Source organism: Phalaenopsis equestris, unplaced genomic scaffold (genome assembly GCF_001263595.1).
Source record: "Phalaenopsis equestris unplaced genomic scaffold, ASM126359v1 Scaffold000038, whole genome shotgun sequence".
Lineage (NCBI taxonomy): Eukaryota > Viridiplantae > Streptophyta > Magnoliopsida > Asparagales > Orchidaceae > Phalaenopsis > Phalaenopsis equestris.
The window spans coordinates 671,006-680,797 of record NW_018164480.1 but is presented as its reverse complement, the minus strand read 5'-3'; the positions used below and the strand labels follow the sequence as shown (position 1 = coordinate 680,797).

General features: G+C 33.8%; 1 protein-coding gene and 1 pseudogene across 1 annotated transcript in view; both read right to left on the bottom strand.

Annotated features, from left to right (window-relative positions):
• LOC110019020 overlaps positions 1–1,624 on the bottom strand; it is an 11,333-nt pseudogene extending 9,709 nt beyond the window's left edge.
• Positions 1,625–7,784: 6,160 nt separating this feature from the next.
• LOC110018996 (probable carbohydrate esterase At4g34215) overlaps positions 7,785–9,792 on the bottom strand; it is a 10,003-nt gene continuing 7,995 nt past the window's right edge. Inside the window, exons 4-5 of the mRNA XM_020716512.1 lie at positions 9,510–9,778; positions 7,785–8,095 (exon numbers count right to left, since the gene is read on the bottom strand). Of these exons, the coding sequence (XP_020572171.1) occupies positions 7,889–8,095; positions 9,510–9,778 (476 nt within the window). The 3' untranslated portion in view covers positions 7,785–7,888. The remainder of the gene's footprint in view (positions 8,096–9,509; positions 9,779–9,792) is intronic.

Here is a 9,792-nt window from a genome sequence, read left to right as displayed (position 1 = left end):
AAAAAAATAAAATATATATATATATATATATATAATATCATGATTTATCTGATTTTTTTTAATATTTTTATTTTATTAATTCGGAGAATGTGTAACGTTCCAGAAAGGTTGGGGGAAAGAGAACGTAGCTTGGTTGTGAGGGACAATACCTCTCTGGGCATGAGGGTCCTCGGAATTACCCTGCAATGTATAAATAAAATGCTTTTTGAATAGTACATCTTCTGCAAAATCTTAAGAAGCGTTCGGAACGAAATTCATTCTTATTCAAGATAAGCACTTTCAAGACAAAAATGAAATATATGAGATAGGAAGATTTACAGGCACTCCTCTCAATTCTTATGTATTTATATATCTAAAATCTAAACTTAATATTATATATATATATATAATATTTTTCTTAATATAAAGATGAAATTTAACTAAATCCTTTTGGGGCGTAGTGTCCCATATTTTGCGAATAGATGTAACCGGATAAAGTGATAGATATTATGAGGAGAATGCTAGAGAGAGAGAGAATGACCAATGTGACCTATTTTGGGGGGTGTATTGATTTCGAATCATCGATGACCTGCATGCCGCGGCTCCTCCTCTTGGGTTCACTGAGTTGCAATATTTACAAGAGAGAGAGAGAGACATTGCATCTTCCCAACAAAGTAAAATAATATTGTATTTAATATGTTATTTTAACTTATCTTATAATTTTTTTTCTGCCCGGAGTATTAAAATGGAGAAAATAGGAGGTCGTAAGAGGACATTGTTATAACTCCGGGAATCTAAGAGGAGTCACCTCCCTCCATCTCACCGGAGATTCAAAATTACTATATTTTCAATGACTCCACCACAAGAGTTGCATTCGTCTGTCTCCCTCTCTAGCATTCTCTTCAGCATTATGGTACTGGGTTATATGTTCTCACAAATAATAAGGAACCTAAGTCCCATAAATATTCAACAAATACATAAAAATTGGGCGGTATATATCTAAATGCTACTAATTTATACTTTACATGACCAAAACAAATACCATATTAAAATTAATTTTGAGAAAAATAATGATTAGGATGACGGAATTTTCATTCGTCGCATTTTTCAATTTTTCCGAGAGAGAGAAGAGAGAGAGACCCAATAACATGGCGGGCGCCCTTAAATAAGACTGCCTGAGAGACAAGACCCATAAGACCGATGCTTCCGCCACCATAGACCAAGTCAATGTTCCTCTCCACCTGCAAAAACAGAAAAAGCAGGACAAATTCTTCAAAAAAAAAAAAAACGCAACTTTTTTAATCCTGTAAATTCAAGTTCTTCTCTCTCGATTCAACGATTACAGAAACCAGAAGTAAGAGCAGAGAAGACAAAAAAACCTCATTTTTATACTGTGCTGCTGGTACAGAGAAGAAGAATGATTAATAGAGCTGAGAACTGACCAATTCATGCCCTAACTGTATAGCTGCGAGCTGATAGCTTGCTTTCTTTCCAGAGCTGCTGCCGCAGAAGACGCAGATCCTCTTAAACCTTGAGAAAGGTTGCTTCGGCTGCTCTGGTCCTTCCATTATCGAGAACCGAAGAAGGCTCTTAAAGTTTTCTTCTTCCTCAGTCCTTCTATGATTGTTGCAGGCTTGTAGCTCAATTTCTGTGTCTTTTTTGGCTACTGGTAACGAGAAGGGCTGCGAAGTTCTTTTATATGCACGCCCGGCTAGGAGAAGTTAGCACGAGGATCTGCTAACCCAATTTCCATATTTTTTTTTTATGTGAATCTTCCATTCTTTTTTGCAAAGGTAAGGTGGTGTCAGATATGTAAATTGTTATGGTATGACTCATAGACCGACAGACGTTGGATCGAAGCGGAGCGGAGCAGACGTTGGATTGAAGCGGAGCAGAAGAATCTGTCAAAATTGGGAAGTTACATGGGTTGGGGTGCCGGGGCAAAGCCCCTCGGTATGGTACAAGGGGTAATGTTGTAATTGCATATTGTGCCTAGGGTTTATTCCTGGGGTTATAAATAGACATGTTAGTAATCTTAGGAGGTATCCCTGATTTATGTAAACCCTTTTCTGATTATTGAAAGGAACTCGCCGCTCTGCTCCCGAGGACGTAGACATCTTTGCCGAACCTCGTGCAGAATCTCGTTAAATCTCTGCGTTCTTCTGGATTTGTGTAGTTCTAGTTTTTTTTCACCCTAATTTTTCTCAACATAAATCCATAAGAATTGAGCAAATCTTCCATTTTTTTTTTGAAGGAAGATTTACATACATACCATTCCATTCATATGTATTTATATGTCTATCATCTAAATTTTAACTTTTACATGCAACGTATCTAAGTATGTCAACGTATATAAGTTTGATAAGATGTATTTAATTTTTTTTTTTAACTAGAATAGTGATATTATTTATGTGATTCCGGAGATATAGGGGTATAAGTGAAGTTAGGTGTTAGATATGTAAAGATTTAAGAATTGGGCGGTACATATGTAAATACTACTTTTGTCAAAAAGTGAAACAACTGCTGGTGTAGGATCAATAGTAAAAAAAAATGAAAGATAAACCAAAGAGTGTTTTGTAAAACCCAAAGACTTCCACAAAAAAGATGGGGATAGGCTTAGTTGAAGGCATATGAGAACAAAAGAACATGTGCCATCACGCATAAACAATCATGCTTGACACAATTTTGTGTTTTATGCCCTACAAGCCTTCTTATATTCAAATAAGATTTAAAACAGGAATTGAAAACATAAAATTTGATGTAATTCATCAAGAAGATTGAACGCTTGTATTTCTTCCTCCTCCAAATGATGTACTGAATTCACAAGAACAATTATACACTCAAAAACTTCACAAACACTCCACACTCATCTCTTTCATACTCGGGTTTTAAAATCTACCATTTTCATTTTGTCTTATGGTGCATGGAATTTCTTCTAAGCCTTCATAAAAAGGTTCACTTCCTTTGCGAATTGACGCTTGTGAATTGCTTAAAACGCAAAAATGCATGAACAGATGCTGGTTTGTGACGCTTAAGGCACTGGTTCTTAGCGCTAAGCGCTGAAGATCCAAGGCCTCCTTTCTGCTCGCTTGATTTACATGCAAGGTTTTTCGGCGCCTAAGCGCCCATATATAGCACAAAGACGTTTAGGTCATGAGACTTAGACGTTTGGTTGGTCATGGTGCCATGACAAACCCAATGCCTAATTTCCAGCTTCTATGTCATTATGGTTCAAAAGTCCTCAATGAGCGCCTATGCTCTCCAGCTGACACTTGAGCACTGCACCTCTACCTTGTTCAGTTATTAAATTCTCAAGCTCCCATGAACCTTCTAACTTGAATTCTACAAAATACAACACAAACACATTTTAAAAGCATTAAATTAACATAAAAAAATATTAAAATAAATGATAAAACGAACGATTTTCAGTGCACATCATAGATGTAATGACAAATTGATAGATTTAGAAAAGGAAAACTTTATCATTAGCATGTTGGGGTGTAATGAGATATTGTTAGAATAAAATGAACCTTATCCAAGCAGTGTTGTGAGTCCAATAGAGATGGGTTTGCCCGGTCCTTTGTGGGAGTAGTGTTATAAGTCCATCTTTGCTGCATTTTCTTCGCTAGATTAGGTTTCAAGGTTTTACTTGCTTAGTAAAACTTACCTTTAGCTTTAGGATTTTGTGGTTGTTCGTCTAGCTACAATGTAAGTCCCCATCTCCTAGTCTTTCCTACGATCGAATATCATGGGATACAAGTTCTAAACTCACTAAGAGAATGTCAACTCAAATATAAAAATATTTTCAATTTCAAAATCAAGAAAACCAAACAATAAGATAGTCGAAATATAACTACCAAACAATAAGATAGTCGAAATATAACTAAGCCTCTCAATATCTGGTCATTCCCTAGTTTTTCTCCTTTGGGTTCAAAAAAAAAAAACAATTCCTATTTGATCTTTCTCATTTGAAAATCCAAATAAGCAATTGTAAAAGCCAAAATTTTAAATTCTTGAAGACAACCTCAGCCTTAATTGAGAGTATTCCTAAAAGATTTTTCTATCTTAAGATGCAATTAACTATAGGGGTTTGCTTAGAGTTGTTACATTTCATAAGAATGTAACTTCCACGACCACTATAAAAGTTATAAAAACTATCTTTATAAGGAAAAAAAAAATCATATTTCTAGACAAAAGAGGTTGAAACATGGTATTTAGATTAAATTCAATCTCCAAAAAACTTAAAATAGCAATGTGACGCTTTTGGACTAGTCTTTAGCAATCTTTGATCATGCTACTGTTTGGAGCCTTATAACATTCCAAGCAACTATATTGAGAGTTCACATCTAGGATTGAAGGAGCTATTTGTGAACTTCCTTTTTCTTCAACTTTTTTGACCTTTCAATGTAGACATATGAGTATGCTTGTCATTTTTGCTCATAGTAATGTGAAAAGTTGGTTTGAAGCCACCAAGAAGGGAATACACATCCATATGAGTTTGTTAAGTGTTGATGATTGCAAAAGTTGGACTGGATTAACATTTAGCACATAGTGGTCACTATTTTGAGTGTGAAACACATTTTTGTCACAAGAGGAGGGGAGGTTTGAAGAGGAGTTTGGTGTAGAAGCAGAAGATTCAACGATAGGGAAAGGAGTTTGAGAGTGGAATAGGCCATTTATGATAAATGTAATATTGGAAGTCAAGAGAAAGCGTTGATTTGGAGAACAATAGTCTTGAGAAAAGCACACCCTTCCATCATTTATTATCTAATGTTTTATTTCAAAGGGAGAAAAGATTTCTATTTTTACCCCTTATAGAGAAAGAAATGGAATATTTGGTATTCAGAGGGACTGTAGAGTTGTCATGTAAAAAAGAATTGGAAGGCTTGCACAATTGAATTTTCATTTGTAATGAATCACATGCTAAAATTGAAGGCAACAGAGATTGATAGGAGCCAATTGTAGGAGTAATGTTATAGGTGAACAAGAAAACCATTGCAAAAGAAACATATAGCTTCAAATTAATTTGAATATTGGTTGTCGAAGTGATTCCAACCTTGCTAGTAATTTTGGATAAGCCTATATTATTGCATCAGATGAGAAGAAAGTTAAGAAGTTTTATCCAAACGAAGAACTTCCAAAAAATTTGTTTGATATTGTTGAAATCCCACCTTCATGTTTTAACCTAAATGGATATCTATTAAGAAAATTGGGAGCACCACCCCCAAAATTTTCAAAACCCTCTTTGTAGAGAAAATTAAATAGAAATAATTCACTTTAGAGCTCTTATTGTCTTCTGGTCACGCCTATGAGTAACAAAAAAATTGCTTAACTTTAGCATATCCAAACAACAAAAACTTTATTCCTTTGCCACTCTCTCAAAACAATAAATTTTGCAAGGGATAACTTGAAAATAAAATTGTACAAGAGCTTATTTAATTCTAAGGCTTAAGAGCGTAAAATAAAAAAGGGAATTTTAATTTTTTATGCTTAACTTGTAGTAGATTAATATAATACATTTATAAGAGAATTTAATATATATATATTAATAATGCATTGGGAATTTGCTTAAATTTTACAAATTCTAATTATAAAGATAACTTGTACATGATAAATTTACTTATTTTTAATTACGTGTCACTTTTACCTTTGTCTACCCCAGCCCATTGTTGTCTCATGTTATTGCCACTCGCCCAATACCTATCATCTCATGTCTGTCACCCGCTCTAGTTCTTGCCACAGTTCTATGTGTGTTTACATATGTAATACCTAAATATTACTTTTTAAAAGTGAAATGCACATTTTCATGTATTAGTTAGGGTTGCAAGGCATATGCATATAGACAGGCTTGAACCTATGACCTCGGGGAACTTAGAACTAATTTTGCAGATGACAACCAAAAATTCACGGCGAGCGGCACATCACATATATATATGTATGTATGTATATATTAAAGAAATGACCTGAGGCTATTATACAAGACTCCATTCTCCTTAAGGCCAACTATACTAGAGGGAATTCGAACACCCGACATGAGAGTTCTTATAAATTCATGAGAGTTCTTATAAATTCTTAGAGAATTTTTTTTTTAGCTTGTAGCAAAATTTATTAAACTATCGTCCCATTTGGATTTACAGTGATCGGTTGTCCAGCCCAGAAGTTTGATTGAGATCCCTCTTCAAACAGCCCAATGGGCCCCCAGCTCGCATGAAAGTTAATCCAAAACTAGTGAAATGCCTTTTTCCTTTTCATTTGCCCGTACCGGTCCCCTTGGAAGTAGGGGTGTAAACGAACCGAACACGAACGAACAAAGCTTGTGTTCGTGTTTGGTTCGTTTAAAATTTAGTTTGTTTGAAATAAGCTCGTGTTCGTTTCTTAACGAACGAGCCGAACACGAACCGAACACGAGTTGTTCGCGAACGATGAGCCAATTTGACATCTCTAATATTAATATATAAAAATAATATTATATATTAATTATATAACTTATATTATATAAATATATAATATCTATATTAGTATATTACTACTATAGTATATTAATATATTATTATTATTATTTTATTATATATTATAATTTATAAAATTTAATGTTTTAAAATATAATAAATTTTTTATATATAATTATTTTATATTATTTTATATTTCAAACAATAACGATTCAAACACGAACGAACGCATCACTGTTCGTGTTTGGTTCGTTTAACTAACCGAACGAAAAAAATTTGTTCGTGTTTGTCTCGTTTACTTATCGAACGAATCGAACACGAACTCATTGACGAACCGAACACGAACTGTTCGCGAACAACGAGCTTTTTTGACAGCCCTACTTGGAAGCATAAAATTTGTAAAATAGAACCAAAAATCTCGTTGGAATTTAAGTGAGCTCAATTATCTATTTATAGTAACAAATTTATTTTTGTAATTTTGGATGATTTTATACCTATTTTGAAATTCTTATTTCTACTTCTTTATATCCACAAATAAATGGTTTTAATTGTATATATTCCAGAAAAAAAATTATACATTTGAATGAAAAATTTGCAAAAAAATTGGAAAATTATAAAAAAGATTACTGGGCCTTAATTACTCTTAATGTTATTTACACCCTTTTTGATATGTTGGAAAAATCATAAATCGATTTTGAAAGTTTCAATTAGTAAACTAATTACTTAACAGTAAAACACACGTTCGAACAACGGTCTGGATGCGGTCACATCGCAGTAGCTCGCACGGCGGTCCATCCGGACGTCAGCTGCCGCACATAATAATTTCTCGCTCAAAAGACATAGCTACAATTAAGATGATGAGGTTGTAGCTGAATTTTAAGAATAAAAATTAAGATGCGGCTAAAATCACAATTTGTTTTCATAAAAAGATCAAAATACATAGTTTTATACAAAAATCTCAATACATTAGAGAAAGATTCATATACATGATGCATATACGGTACGTTTCTTACCAGAATGAAGAACATTAGTGGATACATGCATGATATTTTATTTAATGGGGTTGTTTACATACATAAGGCCCAATTCTTATGTATTTATATATCCAACATCTAAACATTGCTTCTTATATTTATAACACTGAGACCTTTCATAACACATCAAAAATGTCATTATTTGAACTTTCAAAACATGAAATACACCTTTTATGTATATATAAGACGTCGTATCTGTAAAAATCAAACTTTATGTGTTAGATATATAAATATACAAGAATTGAATGATACGTATGTAAATCTTCCTTAAAATAAGCAAAGCAATACATCAATCTTCTGGAAAAAAATATGTATATGTCAATTCAAGTAAATGTGTTGGGCAAACAGACATAAAAAGAGTCATATATTAATATTTTGTTTGATGGTGTTTCAAACAAACTCAACAAAACAGTTATATACTCTTAACTAAGTGAGAGAAAATGCTGTATGACTCAAATAAGCATCAGCCAACATCTGACCAAGCCTTACTTGAGCTTGGGTTGTGAGGTGCACATAATCAGGTCCAATTGGCAAGCCTTTTGCATCAACACATAAGACATTGTGAAGTCTGATCCCCTTTTGTGCTTTTCTCACCATATCTATATATTTCCCTTGTCCTGTTGCAAGCGCCACCTGCACATACTCTCATTCAGAAAAAAAAAAAGGAAGATTTACAAAAATACCAATCAATTCTTATGCACTATTATTAGAAATGATGATACATTTTTGAAACCACATTAGATGAAATAGTTTTCATTATGAAAATAAGAGAATTAAGGTGTGGAAGGCATCATGAACAGATGATTCATGGCCTGCTCAGTTGTTCTCTTTATGTAACAGGAGATTAACTAAGAAGAAGCTAGTGATAGGACTTCAAAAGTTATGGAGAATAGAAGGTGTTTAGTCTTGGTAGCAAAGGTGGGTGGCAAACATAGCCTCTATTGGCGATAACAATCCTTAGTGTAATATTAATTATGAGATTTTAAATTTTTTGGGGGCGGCGTTTATATACATAGCACACAATTCTTACGTATTTACATATATTGAACCTAAACATTTACATTTACACACATAATTCAACTCATATTTTTAATATCATATAAAAAAATATCACTATTGCTAGTTTGTTAAAGTGAAAAACACATGTTCATGTATATGATTAAGGCGCACCAAGTGTTTTATATACATTGAAATATAAAAATTTAAGCGGGAGAAACGTCTATACATAAAGAATTGTGTGCTATGTATGTAGATTTCCTAAAACTGATGTGATATATCAGAAAATTGTATGTATTTTATGTACATACTTATCTTATTTCATAAATAACAATCAATTTTTTATCATATCAAATATATCATTATTACTATTTTTTAGAAAAATATATATTTTCATGTATAAGTTTTAGAGAAATTTACACTCATTCCATACAATTCTTATGCATTTACATATCTAACATCAAAAGTTTGGTATTTACACTAATAACATCTTGGTATCCTAAACATAAGCATGAAACCATATATTGCACTTTTTAAAAGGTAATAAAGATGATATTTTTAACGAAAATTTACATACCTAACATCCAATTCTCATGCATTTACTTATCTCACACCCAAACTCTCATTTTTACAAATGAGCACCCTACCTATGGATAAAAATGTGGACTTTACTGTTGGACAGGGGTGAAAAGGGTAAGTTGAGTGTTTGATTTGAAAAAAAACGAGAGTTTGGGTGTCAGATATGTAAATGCATAAGAATTGGTTGCTGTGTATGTAAATTCCCTTATTTTTCAGTGGAATGCAGAGAAAAATGAATGCTTAGGTGTTAGATACATGAAATCATAAAAATTGTGTGGTATGCATCCAAAAAATGCTCCATTTCATATTGCTCAACTCAAGCCTCAAAGATATTATAAATCTAAACAACAAAATTTAGGTATTAGATCTGTAAATACACACATATTATGTGCTAACCACCCCAATTTTATTTCATCTGCAAAAATTCTCTAGTCTCTTCTGCCTGCAATCGGACGGCTAAAAAATCACATACCTGAATAAACAGCAAATCCGGATCACCCAAATCCTCCCTCAGATCCGAAACCAGAGCCTCCATCCTTCCCCCATAAACCTCCGCATCCGCCATAGAAATCGTATCAGTCTCCCCCTGATACCACAGCACCGCCGCCACTCTCCCTCCTCCCGCCGCCGCAAACTGCGCACGCCGCACCAAGTTAGCATACAACGTCGTCCCGCGTTCCCATTCGCGGATCGGCGTCGCTCCGACGGCGCACGGCACGAGGCGAACTGGCGCCGCCGTCCCTTCGGCGGCCCAC